Consider the following 24,901-nt stretch of genomic DNA (forward strand, 5'->3'; position numbering starts at 1 on the left):
TCCCTCCTCAGTGGGTGGCCGTATTTTTGCCTGCAGTTGTTTGTTGCTTGTGTTCCTGACAAACAGAAGGCCAGGGAGGTATCCTGCCATTTTTGGTTAGTTGTGAAATTACTCAGAGTGCCACTATCAGATACCCTACCGTATTCAGTAATTGGTGTAGTCCTTGAAAGGCATTTCAAAATAAATATAAATAAATGGCAACATAGAAATAAATGGAAGCTAGGAAGAACAGAAAGAAATGGGAGAGCGGGGGGAAAAGGCGAAACCAGTGCAATAATGAATAGACTAATTCAACATTTACTAAATCTGTAATTGCTTGCTGCTGCTGTTCCAGCACAGAAAGGAAACTTGCATTTCTGTTGGACAATTCTGTCATATTGTCATTTTTCATGTCACTGGTTCATTGCTGCTCTTTTTCTGTCCCTCTAGATTTACACAAATTGGAAGAAAGCAGGGATGAGGTAGAACAGGTCCGATGTCAAAAGAATCATGACTGGTTTTAGGACATAGCAATTGAAATGCTCTATATGTTAAATTTAGGTATGATTTTCTAGAACAGTTAATCCCTTCTTTCAGTAATCAATTCCTTTAAAAGAAACAAAAAATATTTTTAGTAATACTTCTTTTGGGAATGATAAATAAATGCCTACACATACAGAAATCTTTAATTTATGAAAAGACATTTTCTGAATGGGTCAATCTAATTAGATCAGCAAAGCTGTTAGATATTTCATTTTGGGAGACTAAATCCCTTGGCTGTTAGTACTGCCTCTAGGAAGAATTTTTTAATGAAAATTGGATATTTCAGTTAAACTCCCATCACAGCAGCGTATAAATGACATTGAGTCCTTGAGAAGACCCTCCCTACGAAATCGAGTTAAGCTAAGCAATAGCCACTGCTACTTTTCTGTCATGTATTCAGTTTGTCTTTGGAGTCTGACACAGACACTATGATTTTTCTTGCCACTTGAAATCCCTTGAGGGTTAAAACTGATCCAAGCACAAAGTTTGGATTTAGTTCTGAAATTTGCGAAATGTCAGAAGTTGTTTTCATTTTTGTTTCCAGTTTACAAGCAATTCACTCGAAGGGGTGGGGTGGGAGGGGTGGGTTTCCCTCTTCAATGTGGAAAGCCATGTTTATTGACTTCAGAACCACGAGCCCTATTTTTGTAAGGTTTGGTTATCTTGGTGTATCTGGAGCATTAACACCTCCGGGCTGAATGTCAGGATTTCCGAACTACAGAAATTTCAATAGCTGACATCTATTGAGTTTGTATTTCTTCTGAGGCTGGCCACATGCCATAAGTATTGCATCCATAGATATACTTTTCAGTCCCCTTAGGACATATGTTTGGCTGCATGCCAAATGTAACAGAATTAATTGTAAAACAGAGTATTTTCATTTAAACATAACATATCCGCCTAACTAGTTGGTAAATGACTCTGGAGCAGGTATTTAGGCACATAACCCCTCACTAACCTCCTTAAGGGATCTCATCTTCTGTATCTTGTTTCTAACTTCCTGTAGACAGGAAAAGGGGAGCCCTAAACTTCTCGCTTTACTTAACATAAATTTAAAGCTTGTTATAGAAAACATCACTGACACAGGATGAACTGCTTTCATGAAAGAAAGAGATCCTTTTGGTTTGCTACATGGTTGAATATAGCCGCCAGTCACCTGTAATTACTCTGTGTGCAGTAATTTTGTCCGTAATCATAGAAAAATGCATGATACAGGCCAAATTTAGCTTAGAAGAAATTCATAGGACTCAGTGAAAACAGTATGTGGAGATAGTAAATTTATATTCTTATTACTGGCCAGTGAAATATGAGTAGATATTAATACAGTACTTTATCAGAAAATATAAAATGTAGCTTAAGACTGAATGGAAAAGAAAGTGCCTAACATGGAAATTTACTTAACATGTCATTACATATTCTTGATATAAAATAATCTAAACTTTAATGACCGAGGCAAACATTTCAATATAGGTCTAGACAGTAAATAAATCACAAGGTGTGGAATGAAAGCTGTTCTTTAAAAGTTTACTTAAGACTATACACAATCTTTCTTGGCGTTAACAGTGATGTAAGATGAGGTAAATTCCTTTTAGACTTCAAGTTGCCCCAAAAGAAAGACGAAAAAATAGGTATATCTTTTAAAAAAAACCAAACAAAACAACAACAACAAACTTCAACAGAAAAAAAAATCCTATGCCTGTACTTCTTTCCTGTATCATTTTGAATGCTCTAATAAAACAAGAATGCTTTTTGTGATATGAAATGTATAAAACAAGAAAATGGATGTCAAATAGCTCTAATATATTATTGATTAATTGGATACATACTGCTTTACGTGAAGAAAATGTCACCTTAAAGGCTCTGAATCATGCCCCAAGCCAGTAAAGTTATGACCTGTGCTTTAAATTCCTAAATCTATGTATAAGCAGTGGTGTCACATTCAAAAATGCTGAAGCTCCAGTGGATTCCCACCAAAGTCAATGGGCAGTGCTTAAATCTCAGGTGTCTGGTTATCATGCCATTAGTTATCCCTGTAGATGTAGACTCAAGAACCCAGTTTATGTTGTTACTCTCTAAAATAACCTTGACTCATAGAAAAATCACACCAACTTGAGTAGAATCTCAGTCAGGCTAGTAGATGGACTTTTAGTCAACAAAACCCCACCTGTGGTTGAAGGAGGGCTAACATGATATATTTAGATGGAAGCCAACCACCTAAGGTGCAAATAGAGGATTAAACTAAAACAAAACATTGCATTTTATTGATCCTACCAAGGCGTATTTCTAAAAGTACTTTACTGGATTACACAAGCAGTATGCATAGACTTATGTGCACGTGAGGACCTGGTCCAGTGAAATGACTGGGAAGAAGAGCATCAGTCATGACCTCAGGGCCAAGGCTATGTAAATGTGTCATGCTGGACAATGAGAAAATTGCCTCATTTAGTATAAGGTAAAGATTAGTTTATGGTGAATTATTGTGGATTAGTAGACACAGATTTATACCCTAATTTCCTCCAGAGTAATCCAGTTCTTGCTCCCATACACTGAGATTAATATGCTACACCAAAGAGAAATATTCTCATGTTCTTGAAGTTACTAGAGAGCCAAAACTTGAGAGGATCAGTACTAGTAACAGTACTGTTTCTCACTGTGATCATCTAAGGATATGAGAGAGGAAAACTTTGTTTGAAAAGATAGCGTCTTTTACAAGTCCACTGATATTAGTTGGGCAAAGAAGGGCTTTGCATGACTGTAAACCCCCCCCGCCCAACTATTTGTTTTTCTAATGAAGTATGTAGCACTTCTTATTACAAATCACTTCTTGTTACAAATCTTGCCTCGTGTGTGTTTTTCTGGGCCAGATGTTAACCTTTAGAAGTCATTGCTTCTCTGCCATGTTCAGGTGTTTTTATTTTATTATAAAGATGAGATAAAGAGGCAAGATTTATCTCTTTGCTGCACAGAAGGTATGGAGACTGAGATAAATTTTGGACCTTTGATATGAATAATGCAAGTCCTATGTATTTCAGTGGGACTAGCGTTTCACATACAAATTATGGTGCAAGATATTCACATTGTAATTCAGAGTGAAGAAGCAAGAAGTTGTAGAACTAAAAGCAAAATGAGGGGAAAAGAAGAATCCATTTAGCTACTAAATACTAAAGTTGTTTCTTAAGTATTACTATTTAGAGAAGGGATGGGGACCTCGCGTATGTCGGTGACCTCATTGTAAGATGCAGCTCTCTAGTTCCTGTTTCCTTAGGCCAGCTATGTAAAAACTTTTGAAGACTTTATCACTAATTTACTCAGTATCACGCCATCTCAATTGTCTTTTGCCTGTCCTGTCACAGCTTTTGTAAGGCAGAAGGAACTGGTTATCAAGCAGATATGCAGATCTGCAATAACTTAAAGAAACATGAAATGAAGTCACAGGTTCAGTTCAGACGTTTTTACCATCCATATGTAGTCTCTCTGTGACTTTAAAATGTCCTAGAGAGGAAGAAGGAAATATGTAAAATAATCATTTTTTCTGTATTCAGTGTCCGCAGTTTAATCAATCTTCCATTAAGAAATCTGTTCATAATTCAATTTGTTTTATTAAAAACATGAATGCTTGCCAAAAAAAATTGAGCAGATGTGGGGAATGACAGTCAACTGCATTTGTGACACAAATTGAGTTACTTAGGCAATCACATTATTACCAGTTAAAGCTGGTAAAACTATATTGAAGAGTGAAGTTTCTGCTTTACTGGTTAAACCCTTATGCACTTTGAAGAATGATGAATATTTACAAAATATAAAGTTGGTTTAAATTGCAGAGACCACCTAATTTGTTGAACCACCTTGCTGGTTGCCACTGTGTCATCATAGTTTCCACAAGAGGGTTATTCAGAGCTGCTCAGCTGTATTAATCTTTTCCAATTTTACTAGCATCTTAGGGTCCTTGGGCCTCCAGCAGCCTGAAGTACAACAGCTGCCTCAACATGAATTTGGCACAGTTTGCCAGCAGAGTGAGGAAAAAAATTGGGGTGGATGTAAAAATGGTAGTTTTGTCCTCATTTTTTTAATATTATAATGCTAAATACAGGATCTTCTACTAATGTATCAACTGTCCGTAGTTAGCTCTCTTTCATTTGTCATGGTGATCATAACAGTCTTTTGTAGGAAAGTCCAGTTAAGCAGTATGTCTGTCCGTATTAGCAAGGTCAGATCCATTGCCCTGGTCTCTAGGGAAGAAGCAATGAACCAAACAGAAAACCCCTTGCAGTCAACTTCTACAAAGAACTGGTCTTAAAAATCAAGCTCCTGAATTTCTATTTGAACAATTACCTGTTTGGCTTCCAGAGCTGCAAGCAGCCGGCCCGTTCTGATTTGAAGTCTGCGTGATTTGTGGAGAGTGGGGTGTTTCTGAAAGCCAGGACAACCAGTGTGCTATAAGAGCCGTGAGTCAGTTACCTTTCACTGGTGTTGCTGGAAGGTGGTAATCATGGGCAATTCATCTTTATTTAGGCACGGGCTGGGGTGGACTGGGGGGCGGGAATGAAGTTTTCTTTATTAATGGAAAACTGCTGAAAGTTTGTCCTCACTATAGGCTTTAGAGTAAGATCCAGGTCCAGTAAGGCAAATACCAGCACAGTCTTCCAAATCAATTATTAAAGTGTCTTCGTTACGGGTTGTTTTTTTTTTTTTCCCAGCAATGAGATTGCCATTCATTGTTTTATGATTCTGTCTCGTTGGTCTCTGTACTGAAAAGTCATAAATATGCCAGTGCGTCCGTGCAGAGGATCCCCATTAGGGCTTGGGCTAGGACCACCCACTCATTTCTCCTGAGCAAACCAGTAGCTGTCAGATAGCACCTTTTCATTAGCTACCGACCTGGCCTGGATGTGAACTGGTGACCAGCAAGTGAAAGGTATTTTGTATCCCATTATTAATCCTCAGAGCCATCAAACCCTTCCATTAAAATCTTATGAATAACTTTTTTATCCTTCAAATAAGTCTGCTATCATGCAGTTGTAAACTTATATTTTTTGCTTTGTAAAATTGCCAAAGCATGTGGTTGTGCATATACAACTGCACACCCTGCTGCTAGAAGTTGGGAGGTTTCCAGTGGCTCTCAATGCCTGCATTTGTATGGGTCAATACACGTAACAGTGAACACGCACACAAAATGCCTTCCTGCCCCAAATCGGTATTTTTCAGCTGTTTAAACACTTCTTTGGATTTTCTTTAAAAGTTAGAATTTTATTCCCTTATGCCATGTGTTTTATTTAATGCTGAAAACATACAAGGGACAATGGCAGGGATCACTGTCTTAATCTGACTACACGCTGTGTACATTCTGTTGTGTACGTTGGATAGTTGAAAAAAGTTGATAAATGCTAAATTTTAATAGTGAAACAGCCTGATTCTGTCAAGTGATTGGATTTTATATCATTTGACACAAAAATTATGTGTATTAAATCTATGCTGAGGTATTGACATTTTAGCAGCAGACAGATGGCACCAAAGGGGACATTTTAGATGGTGTGATGCAAGGTTCCTCAGAATGCCATTCTGCAAGAAAATGCATTTATTCTTTTTTTTTATTATTTTTGAAAAATGTGTATATATGAAAATGATGGCCAACATGAACAAATGGAACTGTCCTGATCTTTTGTAGTCAGATCATTTTATGTCTTGGGTGATATAATATAAGATTTTTCTCCCTTTTATCTGTTAATGAGTGTTTGAGCCTGTTAATAGCACAGTCATTCCTTTGATGCTATGTATGCTGGCACCTGTCATCATTATGTACTCCAGGTCTCCTGACTGGCCTGAACTTGAGTGCAATATGCCATTTGGAAAGCGCCAAAAAGAGTGGAGCAGTCATGTAATTTTGGTGATCCCAGTAAATGAAAATTAATCATGTTTGACAAATGTTTGTGGCCTTGTAGTCATAGTTCTGTAGGCAGAAGCTACGTACTTTGTGACTGTATTCAGTGAACTGTCTTTTTATTTTCTAGAAATAGACACAGAGTGCAGCCAGCTAAAACTAATGATGTTAGTCTGTTAAAAAAAGCAATGATGCAAAATCTGTAGATGTTAATTGTGTATTGGTGATACATATGCTTGGTGCCTGTTATTTTGAAGCCTCAGGGCTGGACTAGGATATGTCATGGTAACTTTTGCCAGACTAAGAATGCCAACCTTGGAGTCAAAAGTGCAAAATTTAGTATTTAATTATCACACACCTGCTGCCCCCCCTCCCAATTATTTTAATTTGAATGATTATTTTATACTGACCCAATTTTATGTTGTGTTTTCAATTGGAGATTATTTTCTTCTTCACTTTTCCTTCTCAACTCTGGTTGTATGCTATTTAAAAGAAAGAAATTGCATTTAATCTGTAGATGTGTCTTTGCTGTACTAGAAGATGAGGAAAAATCAGTCTGGGCTACATAGGATGGTTTGGGTTGGAAGGGACCTTTAAAGGTCATCTAGTTCCAACCCCCCTGCCATGGGCAGGGACACCTTCCACTAGACCAGGTTGCTCAAAGCCCCACCCGCCCGGGCCTGGAACCCTGCCGGGGATGGGGCAGCCACAGCCTCTCTGAGCAACCTCTTCCAGTGCCTCACCACCCTCACAGTGAAGAACTTCTTCCTCACATCTAATCTAAATCTACCCTCTTTCAGTTTAAAACCATTACCCCTTGTTCTATCACTAAATGCCCTTGTAGAAAGTCCCTCTGTGGCTTTCTTGTAGGCTCCCTTTAAGCACTGGAACCTTTAAGTATTGGAAGGGTGTCATAAGGTGTCCCCGGAGCCTTCTCTTCTCCAGGCTGAGCAACCCCAACTCTCTCAGCCTGTCTTCACAGGAGAGGTGCTCCAGCCCTCCAGCAATCTTCATGGCTCTCCTCTGGACTCGCTCCAACAGGTCCATGTCCTCCTTATGTCGGGGGCCCCAGAGCTGGACGCAGTCCTGCAGGTGGGGTCTCATGAGAGCCAAGTAGAGGGGGAGAATCACCTCCCTCGACCTGCTGGTCATGCTTCTTTTGATGCAGTCATATGGGTTTTTTTGGGGTTTTTGTTTGTTTTGTTTTGTTTTTAATGCAACAGGGATGAGAGGTATAAGAACGTGTACTTTGTCATGTAGTTGCACCGTTTGGTCAACAGGAGCCTTGTGCCATTAGGATATGGTTTTAGGGTGTATGGGTTTACCAAAGAAAGTTTAATAAATAATGAGGCTAAACTCTTACCTCCAATGAACATTCATTTTGTGAAACTGGAATATTGTAAATGATAAGCATGCTTGTATCTCTGCCAGGACGATCTCTTGGAAATATGGCCTCTGTGTTGGTTTTGATGGAACCTGGTCTTGATACAGTTCTTGGTGTGCTGCACAACTTCTTTCTCTCTCTATTTTATTGTCTCTGAGGCCCTTGAGGGAAATACTGAGATCTGGAGCAGCTGTAATCATGAACAGACCTCGTTATTATTCCTGTGTTAACTTGTGGGATAGTGCAGGATGTATGCAATGTCTGTTTCCAGACCACAAAACTTGAGAAAGCCTATATGCTTATATCTGTGAAATAACACTCAAGGCGACCTTGAGAGGTGCAGACCACAATGCCTTTCTTCCACAGTGGTTAAGCTTAACTGTTCTTTATTCTGGAAGCCTTATATTTTATAATACAAACCGCAGCAACTCATTTCATGGGGATAGGGATAAACAGGTCACAGGTATCTTACTGAATAGCTGATGGTGATTTGTGTTTGAGTACCAGACCAGGCTAATCCAATATCACTGTTTTCTTCACAAAAAGAGTAATGACCACTAATGGGTCTGCTCTGGCACTTGTCTACCATAATGCAACTTCAGTGGCTTGGTGATTTCAGTGATAAGAAAACCTGTGGTTTAAAACATGTTCTTTTTATTGTCATTTCTGTTGTTTTGTTTTTTTCTGTCTGTTTTGTCATACTGTTGACCATTGTCTTCAAAAATTACCTTTTCTATTTCAGTTATGTTTTATGGTTGACAGAACTGATTTCTGATGACATCTTACTTCCCATATTAAAATCAGAAATATTTTCTATTATTTTATTCCCCACGTTAAAATCCAAAATATTTTCTATTTATATACCTTTGTTTGTGGTGACTTTGCTATTGGCTGTGTATATAACGTTATTTAGGACACGAGGAAATGGAATGAAGCTGCATCAGGGGAAGTTCAGACTGGACATTAGGAGAAGGTTCTTCACTGAGAGGGTGGTCGGTTGCTGGAACAGTCTCCTTGGGGAAGTGGTCATGGCACCAAGCCTGTCAGAGTTCAAGGAGCATCTGGATGATGCTCTTAGTCATATGGTTTAGTTTCGGGTAGTCCTGCGAGGAGCAGGGAGTTGGGCTGAATGAACCTTATGGGTCCCTTCCAACTTGAGATATTCTATGATTCTGTTATTTCATAGAACCAAACCATGTTTTTTCCTTTCCCCTCTCCCCCCTCTTTAAGAACATGACTAAAGCTCCTTCCTACCTTCCTTTCTGATTTTAGCTTGGGTCTGTGTAATGCTCGTCCTGATGCCTGTCCAGAAGAATAACATGGAGCTTGATATTCACCCAAAGCCCTTTACAATATTTTTTGCAATACATTTCTACCACTTCCTTACTTCTTGGACATTGACGATGTTGGACACATTTCTTCCTCAGTCTGGAGATCTGCAGCATAAAGTAGCTGACCACAGAACTTAATGCAACACTTAAATATTCATATTTACTTAGGTTAAGTCTAGTGATAATAGTAGTTGTTTTTCTCTAGTGCCTGGAATTTGGAAATTGTAACTGTACGTGATCGCTCCATGGTGATACACTGTTAAAATAATTTCCCCCCTCCCTCTTTTTTTTTTTTTAAGGGACGCAAGAGTGAGGCAGAAAAGTACTTCGTGAAGGCTATTCAGCTGGATCCTACCAAAGGAAACTGCTACATGCATTATGGTACGTTTCAGATAGATAGGGTTTCCACACATATTCCAGGCTTGCTGTTAATCTCTCTGAGTGATTAAGGATTTGAAAAGTGCTACTGGCAAAATATCTTCTTTAAAGGGAAAGAAACTAATCTACCATGTATAACTTCATCTCCATTTCAATTTGTTAATCACTGCAGAGGGAGAGGTGAAGATTTTCATGTTTTGCATAGCTTTCCTCCTGTGAGAGGAATTTTAGTATTGCTGCCTCTCTGGGAAAGAAAAAAAAAAAGGTGACTATTGCCATATGTCAAAGTTTCATGGCCTGGAATATTATTATTAACAGTTTTGGCCTAACTTCGCTGGCTCCCGGTGGGTGGGCAACTAGAAGTTATACTTCAGTGTGCATGAGCTCTATATATCGAAGTGTCTGCTTTTTGTTGAAGACTTATGGGCCTTACATCTACCTCCTTCCCAGCATCTTCATGGCTTGAAATGGATAAGTATTACAAAAGGTTTTGACAAGTTGGCTGTATCTTTGTCATACTAAGCCATGCATGTGCATAAAGCACACAGTTAATTTGAAGGTATCTTTATAACTTTGGATTGTTTTTGCTGGATGTGCAAAAAATATTTCCAGATGTGATTAGTCCTGAGGAACCAAAAATATTTAACTTTATGGACTAATTCTTACTGCATTTTAAAGCTGATAATAGACAAATCTAAAAAAGCAAGCTATGTAGGCCCTATTGGAAAACATAGAGAGAAGTAATAAATTTCATCTTACTTAAGGAAGAAGGTAGGGAACCACAAGCATACTATATATATCTTTGTATATTGTTTTAATTTCCTCTTTTAAGTCTAACTGGTAAATGTAAAATAAATGAAAATGAGTGGCCAAAAGGGAAAATTAATCTCACATAATAACCATGTTTTTACTTTGTGTGATCTTTGCCTGAATTGCTCACACATTGTATTTCTGTTTGGTCCTATACGGTGTAAAATTCTGTATGTTAGATTCCTGGAATCGATGCATACATTATATACTTAGAACATGTCTTGGTATTTAAATAAATGAAGCCCAGTGTTGCATTATTTTGCATTATGGATCATACAGTTAGTGTCTTTCATTTATGCTTGTACAGGTAAATCTGATAGGGGTATTTGTGCACATAAGTTCCATTATTTCAGTTGGATATAAGTATAGTTGATATCTCAAGATAATGAAGAAAAGTTGCAGCAGATTGTTTCTTGAAATTCTATTCAAGCTCCTTCTAGCCTTTGTTATTAAGAAATCTATCCTGAGTTATTAGGAAATCTTATTTGCATATGAATTCAAAGGTAGGTCTCAACAATCCATCCCAGCACTTGAAGTTATGATTGTGTATATTTTATTACCGGTCTAAACTTTTTTCTTTTTCTTTCTCATTACATCATCAACTTGCCTGTCTTTTTGTGCAATATTCATTCCCTCTGTGTCATTTTCACGTGCCCTATAAACTAAAAGCAAGGCTATTCAAATCATCATTCATCTCTGATGTATTCACTTCTTCATTACCAGACTACAATACTAAAATGGTGCATTGGTTCTTAATTAACATTATTTCCTAAAAACTTTAGCAAATCTTTCCTTTTTTGTGTCACAGGTTCAAAAAGTGGTTTCTGTGTCCTTGTGCAGAGGCCATTATTGAAACAGAAGTGAGATCCTGCTCACCAGATTAGGAGTGAGAGGCAAAATTTAGTCAGTGTTTGGAATACCAGCGTAGTAAAATATGATGCTGAAGGGCTGTAGACACAAGAAGGTTCTCTATACCAGTCACTAGGTCTCTGTCCTGGAGTATCATATGCAGAGAGCTCTGCTGAATGCAGGTGAAAGCTTTTCTTTTGATTGTATAACTTCTGATGGCCTCACCAAATTCAGTGATCTTACTCCATGTTTATATCAAAGTAGCTATGAGAAAGATACGGTTTACCTCTGTTTGGCTTATATGTCTATGTTGTAGAGGTGATCTCAAAAGCTTGTCACTTCAGGCACAGGACTTTGTAAAATTGGAAATAAATTATCCTTGCTTTCTTCCCCTTTTCCCTTTCTTCCCCTTTTCCCTTTCTTCCCCTTTTCCCTTCCACCTATTTCTTGTATTGATCAGGATTCTATAGTGTATGTCACCAGGAACATTCCAAGTATTACACAGGAGTCCCTAGTGAACACTTTAAGCTTTATCTCTACATCTCATTAATTTGTTTTAGCACCTTGTCACAGGTACAGTCTATATCCTATATGCCAAGTGTTATACTATGGGGAAATACATCCGTATTTTGCATGTAAATCTTAGAGATTACTTTTCTGCTCAGCATGAAGATGTTGGAACAGAGAATAAAATAGTTGGCATCAGCCCTAAAAAACCACATACCTCACAGAACAGCCAAATGAAAAGAGTGGTCAGTTGGGACACAACAGTGTGTTGATGGAGTAGCCGGAATAAATGGACTGAAGATTTTCTTCCAAGTGCACATGGATGCACACACTTATAATTTGTGCTCCCAGGTTGTGCAGATGTTCTTTTCGACTTGTAACCTTTTGGACTTTTTTTGGAGCTGTCAGGAAAAACTGTCAATATACTGTGTCTTTTAAGAGGCTTACATTATAATACAAATGTGCTTTAATTCAAGACTTAAGCCAAAGGTATTCTTAGATACGATTTGGTGCAGGACTCAGCTTATTTGATCACATGAAAATTCAGAGGGAGGTGAACAGTTTCATGGTTGTTCCTTGGATAATACCACCACAGCACATTTCTCTGATAGAGCTAGTGTTATAATTAGTTTTGTATAGGTAATTTACTGGCTTTGGATTTCAGTGGATTTAGGTTTAAAGCAGTGTTTCTCAAAGCCATTATGTTTGGAGATGTCTGAAGGGAGAACTAGTGGAAAAGCTGAAGAGGTATAAATTCTTTTCCCCTTTTCTCCTTCTTTTTCCTTTCTCATATGCCAGTTATCTGAACATCTGAACTTTGTGCAAAACCGTTGTCTTATGAATATGTGAGTCTTGATGGGTGATCTAGGTACATCTAGGTAGATGGGTATACTCAGGTACACTGTACGCTACCAGAAGCACCTAACAGATGAAAGAGGGAAAATGCACATGAATCAGGAAGAAGAAAAAATGGCAGCAGAACGGGTGCAGAAGCACCAGTACAATTTTTTAATTATTTTTAATTCTCTGGCAATGAAAATATTGGTTTTGGCACAACCTGCAAGTTTTTAAACTAAAACACTGGAGGAGATTATCTCAGATACTGGATTTAAATGCTCCTATAAAGTTTGAGGCTTTTAATTGGATATTTTTAATACACATTTTTTAAAGAAGACTTAAAGTGAACAGTTTTGATTAAATCAAGTTGAACCTAATAAATGCTTATTTATTTTTTAATTTCCTTCTTTGTTTTCTCTGGGAAAGTTTTCTTCAAAATAAATATCTTGCCCACATCATATCTATCAGCCTATACATTGGCTTTCATGTATCCCACTTTACTTTGAACATTTAATTCAAGTATGCCATTTTGGATCCTGCAAGACCTTGGTGGCTTCTGTCGTCACAGACTGATGATGTAATTGAAATGATCTCCATTGACCATAGAGGGGACTCTTTCTAACCTAGTTGCTTTGATTAAATGCCTATGGTCAGGTGGGATGAATCCCAGTGTCAGTCTGAGAAACCACAGAGAGATACCTATGAACTAATCAAGTCCAAAGGAATTTTTGTATAAATATTTTAAGAACATGTTGGAATCTAAAGAGTCAGTAAGTCAAAATTGTTAACAAATGTGCCAAACATAGGAATGTTCAGCCAGGTCAGAGCAGTGCCATTATGGCCCAGAGATTATTTCAGTTTGGATAGAGTATTGACCACCCACAAAGGAAGTAAAGATCTCCTATTTCTGTCTGCACTCAGCCTATCTCAGGAGAAGTTGAAGAAAGATTTTGTATAAAATTTGTCAGTGCACAGAGATGAGATGAATTTCAAACAGTGAAATCCTTAAGTGCTCTTCTGTTTGAAAAGAAAAATAAATTCTTCAGTATCTTTTCATTGAGATGGCTGGTAGGATGCAGTGTAGTTGAGGAGTTTGTTGAAGGCTTTCTGCACTAGATTTCACTTAAACAAGCAAACAAACCAACCAACCCATAAATCTACAGTGAAATTTAAGTCATGCAAATGTTTTATCTCCAGAACTGTCTTATTTCCTTTATAATTTGCTGTTTAAAAGCAAAAACAAAACCCCACTAATAAAGCAGGTTCTATTTTACTTGTTTGCTTAAAATAGGTTTTGCTACCATGCCTCTTCAAGTGCATATAGTGGCCTCTCTCCAACATAATGAAAATGGAGTGAGAAAAAAAAGAGAGAGAGAAAGGAGTGAGGTCTCAAGATAAATGTGTGTACAGAGGTCCCTCCTCCCTTACATTTGTAACAGCTTAATTGGAATGGGGAAGTCTAGAACCCAACAGGATGTTCAAATTAACTCTGTTTTATTAATCACCATTGAGACCTCCTTTTAAAGTAGTTTCCTTTGAATAATACATTGTTTCTAATAACTCTAAATTGTTTAATGATTCCTTTTTCATTATAAAAATGGATTATTCTCATTAGATTAATTATGCATTCACTTAATTAGGCAATTCACATTGATCATCTCCCTTTTTCAGTTCATTCCCAGTTACACATATAAAACAAAATGAAAAACACGCTGTCAGATTAGGTAAAACTGAAGCATATTAGCTATGCTGTCATTGAAGGAAGAACAGATTAACGTGGTCCCAAACATTAACTTTTTTTTTTTACATTATCTTTCACTTCTGAATTTGTGATAATTTAGGAGTTGTTTTTATAGATTTTTCTCATATTATCTGGATTTTTTTTACACAAGTTTAACTTGTTAACTGCTGGTTTTATGTTTTTTTCACTTTCATCCTAAGTCTTTCTAAACATTGTTTCAGCACAGGACTTTTAGCCCTCTGATGTCTATATTTCCACCTGAGTCTGTGAGCACTTTGTATCTGTCTTGCCTCCAAGGACGACTGCTTTGCCACTCCTAAGTCCCAACCAGAAAATGGATTGGAACTGCTGTAGTTTAATGTTCAAAATACATTTCATTGAAATACGATAGGAGTGGATTTTCAAGCACCATTTTTTTCAGTCTTTAAGTCATGCATTTACATATGCTAGTGAGTGTGAGAATTTACATATGTTTACAGATGTGCATTCAGTTTCTTCTTAGATGTGATGTATTTCTGTGTAGTGACACTGTTCACAGCGCTGGAGCTTTGTGTCTTTGTTCTTCATTGCCTGAAGACCAGCCTAGGAAAGCTTTATTCTTCTCCCATATATTTAAGGAAAAGATCTTATGAAGAAAACAGTGTAATAATGAAAAATAAAATGTCAGAATTGTATTTATAAGAAAGAGAAATATCAACCATGACCTAGTAACGAAGTCTTACTCATTTCTTCAAGAGACTTTTATGCTGATGGAAGAAATGTCACCCTAGTCCATAGGAAGGTCAGTTTTTATCTTTGTCAATGAAATGGATAAAACTTACTTCACAGTCCATAATTCCAGTGAATGAATTGTCCATTTCTGACTGACAGGTTAGCTAAATGCAGTATATGCCTCATGATAAATAAAACAGAGTGCATGAATCTGCTCCACTGGGACCATCAGATGCTACATGCTGACTATGTATTGAGGAATTAAATTCCTTGATGTGATGGGGTCAAAGTCAACCAGATGTAGTATGTCCATCACTAAGTCACTTTGCCAGCCTTCCCAATATGCACTCATGAACCTTTCAGCAAATGAAAGGGGTTTTGCCATTTTAAATCTTTTGGAAATCCTGACATTAAATATATATGATTTTGTAGGGAAGCTATGAAACAAGTTTATTATACTCGAATAACACATGTTCACAGAACATATGCAGTCTTTGGAGGAAGGGTCTCTCTGTCTTGAGCATACAGTGCCATCAAATTAAGATCCTGACTGTGGACTATGGCTTATACCTCCTCCTCCAATATCAATGATTGTAATCCTAGGAAGACAGGATTCCTAGACCCAAAACAGGAAGAGAGATATAACTGACTCGCAGAAAGGCTTCATTAAGCTTCCGACCTTTCTGCTCCCAGAACTGTCTCCAATAGCTTTGATTTAAAAAAAAACCTTCAGGTACTATTAACACAGGCAGTATTTCTTACTTCCAAAATGAAACTGAACAAGAATATACCAGAAACTGAGCTATTCAGGAGAATATACCAATCTGAAGTCTTGTTTGCGGTTTTCTTGGCAGCTGCGAACGATGAGAGTACAAAGGCATACGTACATAAATTGTCAAGTCCTTTTTGTTGCTCTCTGGGCTGCTGCTATCACACAACATTAAAAGAAGATTATTACAAACCACTATAGTAACTATTTATTCCAAACTCCCTTTAGAACCGATCACTTAAGTGGAATGCAGTGGAGTATTTCCAAACAAGCTAGGTCACTGACCCTAAACGCTGTGGAACTTCTATATTTCTGGCTCTTCCCTTGAGTTTATCCTTAAATCTAATCATTCTGACATCCCTAATACATGGTTGACTCTGCTTCCTCAGCACAATATACTAGACTGTTCGAGAGATGTGGTATAGAAATTGCAGATCAGAGACAGGGCTAGAAATGTGGCTTTATGCTTCTTTCATGTTGCCATAATTTGGGGTTTCTGCAGAAACTGAAAGAGCCTGTGGCATGAAGAACCCCAGAGACTTCTTTGTTAATGATCATGTGTTTTGACCTATGAATGCCATCTCATTCTGAGGATTTTTGAAGACATAGCATGGAGTTGCTACAAAAATGCAACTGGATAGTTCTTTCCCATCCAAATTTTACTTTTCCAAACCTTATACATCACCAGGTGTCTGGGGAATGACATAGGGTCCAGAATCTTCCTTAGTATTTGTAAAACATGAGGTCCTCTGTATTATATGTTTTCATTATTAATCTTTTGGTTTAGTGAGAGCTTCCAGTGATCCAGATGTGGTCACAAGTTCAGTCATCAAGTCCCATAGGCTTGCAATTTAATTTTTTCTCTCTTATCTCTGGTCGTGCTCTGGATGACATCCAATGGTATATTTAACACAACTGCAACAGATAAGTTTTTCAGACAAAGAAAAAGGCTAATAAAAAAGATTTTTCTAAGCCAGTGCATATATTGATGTTGCAGCACCCACTGACTTGCGTAGGCTTTCTATATATTTTATTTGCATGGAATTATTTTCTCCATGGGAACCATCTGAGCGGATAAACCTCCCCAAAAGCCCTTCCAGCAAGAAAGCCAGAGAACAGCTTTAGATGAAGATGGAATGGGATATAAGGAGCAGCAAAACAAACTGAAATGCTGCTACCATCTAGGTGATCCTGGTATAAGTTCTCTTTGCTTCCCCTGTCACATCCCACACATTCAGCAAGAAATTGTCTAAACAGGCCTGCAAAGCAGGTTCTTTAAGCAAACATTCCCTTGCTCTGGGAACTGCTCATTCACAGCCAATGAATCTGTTTTGAAACTCTTAAAGGAAACAGTTACATTAGGTCATGTCTGTTGACTTGGCATCTTGCAACATTGATTCATCACCTGAAAAAGCTTTGGAAATCAACTCCAAGGCAAGGTCTCTCCTCTCACTTCTTCCACAGAATGCTATTGAAATTTTCCATTCAGAAATCTCTGGTTGCATCTGCTCTTTTGCTCTGCATTGCTACAGCAGAGTTGAAGTTCATGATGACTTCAGTGGTGGTTCTGCTCATGCCGGTGAGAATGTATTTCAGTTCTCAAGACATGATCTTGTAGCCTTACTGTGTGCTTCAAAGACACGACACAATGCATTGGGTCAGCCAGAACCTGATTCCTCTTCTGGTTTCTGTTGAAACTTGAAATGCTTTGAAAGCACCAACAAATATTCAGCTTCAAATCCTCGATGTTGAATGTGCTGAAAGAACTTCTAGTGAAGTTTATTATAAGCAGATTTGACAGTTGAGTCTATGGTCTTGGTATTAGCCACTGTTCATGTTAATATAGTTGTTTAAGTTGCTGCCATGGAAGGAGAAAACTCTTTTGAAGAGGATAAGATGCAGAAGACTTGGTGACAAATGTATATTAAAAGAAGCAAATGCTAACTATTCCCTATTATGGTGGGATTAGAAATTTTTTTCCTTCTTATTCAGAAGGTAGTTTACTCAGTTTTGCTTGGATTACTAAAGATATCGGAACACAAGTGTAAGTCATTGATGTCTGAGTAAGTGCAGAACCAACAGCACTCCAAGAACATTCAGTATGGTTCTTTTCAAAAGCAGCAGTAGAAAGATCAGCTATTTCAGAAACCTTCTCTGTTCTGGTACAAAGTACCTTTGAATGTTTGCCAGTGAGCAAAAGCGAGAGGACATTTCAATTAAAGAAAGATTGGTGCAACTTGCACTTCTATCTAGTAAAATAAAAGCTCACAGTGCCTGTAGGGAATAGTTGAGCCCATTCTAGAGGAAGGCACTAATGCCTTTGTGCTCTGAACATAAAAGGTTGTTACACACAGGCATATCCCAACCAATTAATACTTTTCATATTACAATAAAGCAGCAGAACTACCAATTCAGATGTATGGCTTTTAAACTGGTGTTGGCACATGTCTTAACAAAATGCTTGACAAATGTCTGTGATAATTTTAGAGAGAAAATTATACAGGATAGAGAGCTGTGTGCTTTCATCTCTAGATGAATATTTGTTTAAAATTTTGACAGAAGATGAAAATAAGTTGTTTTTTTCAACTCCTAGGAACTGGAAATTTTTTGTTGTTGTTTAAATTAGGTATATACTTTTATCTTACTTTTCAGTAGATTGCATATATTGCCTCCAAAATTTTTGGTCAAATATAGACTCAAAACCACTGTTGACGATTTGCAAGAAAAAGTAAGTTTGAACAAGACTGTAGGTACAGAATGTGTCAGCTTTTATGCTATTTCTGATGCTTAGGTATCTTAGTTTAGGGGAAAATGACTAAGAGGATAAGGAAGTATCAAATCAGTTCTCTGCTGCCAAAGGTCTTTAAAAACTCTTGGCTACACATTTACACTCAGCTCTGCGCTCTCTAGCAAGAAAGGTGTAAGATTCTATTAAAAAAAGTAACGTTGTTCTAGGCAAAGAACAGTGATGTTGAAGGTCACACCTGAACCTGGACTGTGGATTTCCCACTCCCATTTTAGAAGAACAGTAATGAGAAATATGTTTTCCTCGAAGAAGGAAAATCTGGGATTCAGAGCTTCTAGAAGGCAGTTTTCTCAAAAGCTGGTTCTGATTCCAAAAAACAATCAGGGTACTATAATTTATGTAGTTGGCAAGAGTCGGAGTCGTGACACCTGCAATAAGAAAGCTCTGTATGTGATATTGGGCAGTGTCTCATAAATCATGTGGTTTGCCAGCTACCTGTCAGAGGAGAAAATCCTGCATGTAAATTTAGACCCACACAAGTGGTTCCTGGATCCAGGGGCTTGTGGATCAGACCTTCCGATCCACCTTCAACACCTTACCAATATACTCTGCCCTGCTAGTGCTCTTCTCTTGGGAAAACACATCTTTACGGCTTTGACAGGAATAGTTCAGAATTCTGATTTTTAATGAAGGAAGTGCAGCAGTAAACTGCCAATCCACTTCATTCTTGTATGAATTTAGTATATCATATTAAAAGGAATGGCGGCTAATGTTTTCAAAATGGGATATCTTTACTTAGGTGCTTTTAAATTAAATTTAGATGTGTGAATAAAATTAGTCTGCCTTTTAGGAGAACTTGGCAAATCAATTCTCAACTGAAAGTTTCCACCTAGTACTGGCTCTGGCTGGGATAGAGTTAACTTTCTTCATAGCAGCCTGGATGATGCAGTGTTTTGGATTTGTGGCTAAAACCACCCTGATAACACACCAGTGTTTTGGCCGTTGCTGAATGGTGCTTAAACAGTGTCAAGGCTTTCTCTTTTTCCCACTCTGCCCCCTCAGCGAGTGGGCTGGGGCTGGGGAGGGGACACAGCTTGGACAGCTGACCCGAGCTGGCCAAGGGGATATGCCAGACCGTATAGCGTCATGTTCAGCAATAAAAACTGGGGTAGAGGAAGAAGAGGGGTTTTGGCTTCTGAGGTGGCCTTTGTTTGGAGGCTGGCTGGGCATCAGTCTGCATGTGAGAAGTGGTGAGCCATTTCCTTCATTTCACTGGGTTTTGGGGGGGGTGTGGGGGATGTTCTTTTCTTCATCTATTAAACTGTCTTGACCCACAAGTTTTCTTCCTTTTGTTCTTCCTACTTTCTCCCCTCACCCTGCTGGGGGCGGGGGGAGCGAGCGGCTGCATGAGTGCGTGGATGCTGGCAGGGGACAACCCACCACACAGCTGTACACTCAGGTATTGACTTTTCCACTAGATTGAGAAGGTAGCTGTCAACTATATTTATAGTCCGTCCAATTAAGGAAATGCTTAATCAGCAGCCTCTGATTAAATCACCTCTATTTAGGCAATGAATAAGGCAGTTGTGGGGTGTTCCCCTTTCCTGCTTGCAGTCAGTATTCTGTAAGGGTTTGGGTGTAAAGGATGCTACACTTGGTTTTAGGAGGGTGCTATGCATCTTCTGCTACCTACCCACTCAGCCTGAGTTATTAACACTCTTACTACCACCTCCCGGACAGGGGAGAGACTTGTTTATGGTAATGCACAGTCCTAGAATTTTCTTTTCTAAAGAACTAAAAGTTTTACTCGGACTTGGTTGGTGTCATGCAGTACTTGCAGTTGGGTTTAGTTACCTTTGGTAGTCCTGTAATAAAGGTAATCCTTTAATATGTTATATAAAATAATAATCCTATTATAGAGACACTTTTTAGAGACCTAGTAGTAAATACAGAGTGAATTCTGGTTTTAACAATTTAAAACATTAGTTTAGAGTTGTTGCTGACATTTTTGATGTGTCCATGTAGACTAATGGAATGTATGCAGCCAAAGTCCTAGAAAAACAATTAATAAAAATGAGCTTTTAACTAGAGCATTTAGCAGTGCACTTGCTTTTCAGTAAATGTATATAATGTTGTCCTGTTCTAAGTTAGACTTCTTGTAGAAATTTAAACCATGTATAAATTTTATAATATCTTCAGTATATGTTGATCTCATGGACCTCTTAAAGAGCTAAGAATTAACCTAGTGTGTTGCTTAAGAGCACCAGTAAACCACTAGTATTGGTTTGAAATGGTTTCCCATAATGTTATATTTTTAGAAATTACGTGGATGAAGTGCAAGTATTTTACTGTTTAATGAAATGAATCTAAAGTCAAGAAATTTGTTGATTATGTCATGTGAAGTAGAACGTATCAGTTACATTTGATTACATTAGGGGTGGCTATAAATATACCATAACATCTCTGTTGAGCTACAGTGTTAAATGTTTCATACAGAAAACTAGATGTTTCTAAAGACCTGTCTCTAAAAAACCTTGAGTAATTTTTATTGAATACAATGAGAGGGTTTTTCTCCTATGTAACTAATTAGCTTAGCAACCAGTTGACATTATTTTTAAATTCTAAGCTGCAAAATATTTTTCCTAAATTAAATGTATAATTTTTTTTGAGAATGATCTTGAATGGTCACTGTGTCTTGAAATCTAAAAGGTTATGTCCTCTTTCTTCCCCCTGGCTGGATGTATCAATAGTACATTCAGTTACTAGTGTCTCATTCTGCTAATCCAGTGCTTTCGTTAGCAAAAGAACCTTAATATTAACAGTTTAGGGCTGGTTTGCTTTAGCACGGACCTAAAGATTAGGGATACTGGTTTAGTTCATTTGTTGGAAGAGAATTGGATTACTAGGTGATCAAGCTTGTTTCAAAGATTTTTCTTTAAAGAAAATAGGTATTCAGCGTAAATCAAGAGATATGAACTGCCTGCTGTAGTTGGTAGATTTACTTGTCTGAGAATTTTCGGATTCATATCTGAGTTTGTCCTGCTATATATAAGGCATACTCTGGTATGGTACCCAAAAGAAAAAAAGACAAAAAAAGAAAGCAAACTTGTAGCTTTTGTCAATATTTATCTTTTTTCCCCATCATAAGAGACTTCCATTAATGGCTCAAGCAGTGGTTTCTAATTCTGAAAATAAATTAATTTCTTGTGATCCAAGCTGTTCTCAAACTATGTTTTCTTTTTAGGCTTTTCTCTCTTTTTATTTATTTATTTACTTATTGTTCTGTGTGAGAAAGCTTTTTTGGAAATCATCTGCTTCTGGACACGATGAACACAAGGCATCATAATGCATGAAAGGATGGCACGTATTAGAGTATGGATGTAACTAAGCAAGCAAACCTTATGCTATGAATGCAGAAAGGCACCTGAATGTTTTTACAAGATTTTTGCAGAGCTGAATAACTAAGATATAGATGACTGTCTGAGTAAATAATCTTCCATCTCTTGCTAAGTTGAAATGTATCCACAGAGAAAGCAAAAAGCTAGGAAAGCTGTCTTTCATCACTTTTTGTATTGAGATAATTCCTTCTGTGAACGTGTTCATTGTACCAAAGCATTGCTGGATTCACTGTGCCCCTACAGACCTTGCTAGCTCTGGTTAAGTGGATTTTCTTCATAAGTGTATAGTGAGCATGTAAGTAATGGGTAATGTATGAGGAGAGGAGGCAAGAAAAAAAGAAAATCCTTCGCCATGAGAGGACATAATTTGCTCTTGGCATATTGTTCCTGAAGAGGCTTGTGGCCAGTGATGGCTTGGTGGACTTTTGGTTGAGTGATCTCACTTTACAAAGTAAGATAAAAAAGGAAGGATGGGATGCTGGAATGTATAATCACCATACTTTAAGACAGCTTTTCCAAATACAAAGTTACGTAGACACAGTCTAGACAGCTGAAACCCTTTGAAAAGTCCTTGATCCAAAAATAACACATTTTACAAATTAGGTGTGAAAAAGTCATTAAAAGGAGCAGAAATAAGGTGGTTTGAGTACCTTCCAAAAAGTTTTTTTTCCTCTTCCTCAAAGGAAAACTCATTTTTATAGAGTTGTACTAGTTGTTACGTGTTTGGTTTTGAAACTACTGTACTTTAGTTAAAGTTTGGTTAATGCTAAATTGTTCATTCTTTTCAGTTTTAACTTGGTTTAGTGATTATGATAATGTCATTTGTAAAAATTCAGTCACTTCAGTTTAGCCATCTTCTGATTTTTTTATGTGAAAGGTAAGTATTATGTAGGAAACTTCTAAAAAGCTACCTGTTGTGATTCTCTTAGTGTTACTGAAATATGTAATAAAATACCAGTTCATCAAGGTATACATATATAATCATTTTAAAGCAAAGTATCATTTATTATAATTCTAAAGCTGAAGAAATATGTTTGCATGTGTGTGTATATATATATTCTTATGTGATTTTGCATATGCTTTTAAAATGGGAATATATTTCATCTACAGATGCTATTTTATTTTATTTAATTTAGTTTTGAGGAATTGAAGATCAGTGTATAAGCAGAAGGGCAAGTTCTTAAATGGCGGGCTTCTGGGGGACTGGAGTAGTGTTTCTTGATGGCTGAGTTTTACTCTATCATTCTCACTACTCATAAATATGTTCTGCAAGTATTGCAGTTGGTTATCACCTGTTATATTTACTGCAATTTTTTTTCTGTACTTACTACATTTTAACGATAGTGAAATATGGAGTAGATCAACAAATAACTAAACATTGAATCTGAGACATCTGGTTTTGGTTTGGTTTTTTTTTGTAATTCCTTTTCCTAACTATATTGTCTGAAGTATTATCCATCAGTTGTTTGCTGTGGGCTCATGTTCATGTACTCCATTGCAGGTCAGTTCCTCCTAGAAGAATCCCGTCTGATAGAAGCAGCTGAGATGGCAAAAAAAGCAGCTGAACTTGATCATACAGAATTTGATGTTGTTTTCAACGCAGCCCATATGCTCAGGTTAGTGCTTTTACAGCTGCCTTACTTGATTTTTGTCCCTTCTTTTGGAGGAAAAAAGTCTTTACAGCCTTTGCTTACACAGGGTTCTTTTTAAAGCCCAGCAACTCTTTTGAATAATTCAATATTGCTAATAAGATAAAAAGAATTGGAGTGAAACTGTTGCAAGATTTAGCGCTTTCTATTTCTAATTTTCTACGCATTATCTCGTAATTTCTTACCTTTAAAACTTCTGTTGTTCACAAGCAGGTAATCCTTTTTGTGTGCATACAAGAACAAGTGTTTCTTTTGTGAAGAACCTTCTGCAGGATTCCCCTCACCTGATTTTTAAAAATTTAGGATGCATAGCAACTGAAAATAATAGACCATATTTCTGATCTGGATGTAATTAGACAATATTGAAAATACCACATTTTGTGTTAATATCAGCAGGGAACACTACGATAATTAGAAATCTAAATATTCCTAGGCTAATGATGACTTTGAGACTCATAGGAGCACTTAGTGATATTATCAGAATCTGTGATTTAAAATGTAGTCTTATATTTAATTCTGTTCTCCTATCTGAATAGAATAAAATTTTAGACTTCTTTTTTTCCTTTTAAAGCTGTCAGACCTGGATATTCAGTAACATTAAGCTTCTGCTTGAACATTATCATTAAACTCGCATTACCGTAATAGGTATCCTCCATGCTTAATTCTAGGATAACTATCTAATTATTGTCTATTGTCCGCTTAACAGCTATGAGGATACTTGATTTCATTTAGATTATATCTATGCTTAGAAAATGCATGAAAAAGGAAATAAAAAATATACTTCATTAGCACAAAACAGTTATTGAGATTATTTCTCTGATGAAGATATCTCACTTGGCTGTTTATACTTTTAACATTTAGAATACGAAATGAAAGAAAAAGAAAATGGTATTAAAGAGAATGTAGAATCGGCTTCAGCCAAGTTTCAGACCTGTGTTTCAGAATTGAAGGTTTCTATACCAGGACTTTGAAATAAAACCCAAAACACCCTTTGAGAAATAACTCTCACAGCTTGTAGATTAGAAAGGAAACCAAGACAAATGGTTCACTCGTAGATAATAGTTTGACCTGCCACAGGTGTATGAGCTATTTTAAAGAGCCTTCTCTTCCTCCTGTTTTTTCTGAACGATATCTCTCAAGATAGAATTCAGTAATTTGAAACATTTAGATTAATGCAACAACTTCACCGACAGAAGCATAGCAAGTTAGGCATGAAAGCTGAATCCAGAAGGGTGTGGAGTGTGTCAGACTCCCAGTTTCAGTGAATATTTTGTGGAAGATGGTTTAACGGTGTGCTTGTGAGTATTTTAAAATGTGGTGGCGTAGATCAATACTATTTTGGGAATAGGTTTAATAAATCTTTTACTTTCTCTGTGAGCACCGAGTGAAGC

At 37.2% G+C, this 24,901-nt stretch overlaps 1 protein-coding gene across 1 annotated transcript in view; it reads left to right on the forward strand.

The window, feature by feature from the left end:
• TMTC2 (transmembrane and tetratricopeptide repeat containing 2) overlaps window positions 1–24,901 on the forward strand; it is a 259,941-nt gene that overhangs the window by 207,535 nt on the left and 27,505 nt on the right. The window contains exons 9-10 of the mRNA XM_010561834.1: window positions 9,415–9,496; window positions 23,363–23,477. Coding sequence (XP_010560136.1) covers window positions 9,415–9,496; window positions 23,363–23,477 — 197 coding nt within the window. The remainder of the gene's footprint in view (window positions 1–9,414; window positions 9,497–23,362; window positions 23,478–24,901) is intronic.

The sequence above is a fragment of the Haliaeetus leucocephalus genome, unplaced genomic scaffold (genome assembly GCF_000737465.1).
Source record: "Haliaeetus leucocephalus isolate CR32 unplaced genomic scaffold, Haliaeetus_leucocephalus-4.0 Scaffold151, whole genome shotgun sequence".
NCBI classification, from domain to species: Eukaryota; Metazoa; Chordata; class Aves; order Accipitriformes; family Accipitridae; genus Haliaeetus; species Haliaeetus leucocephalus.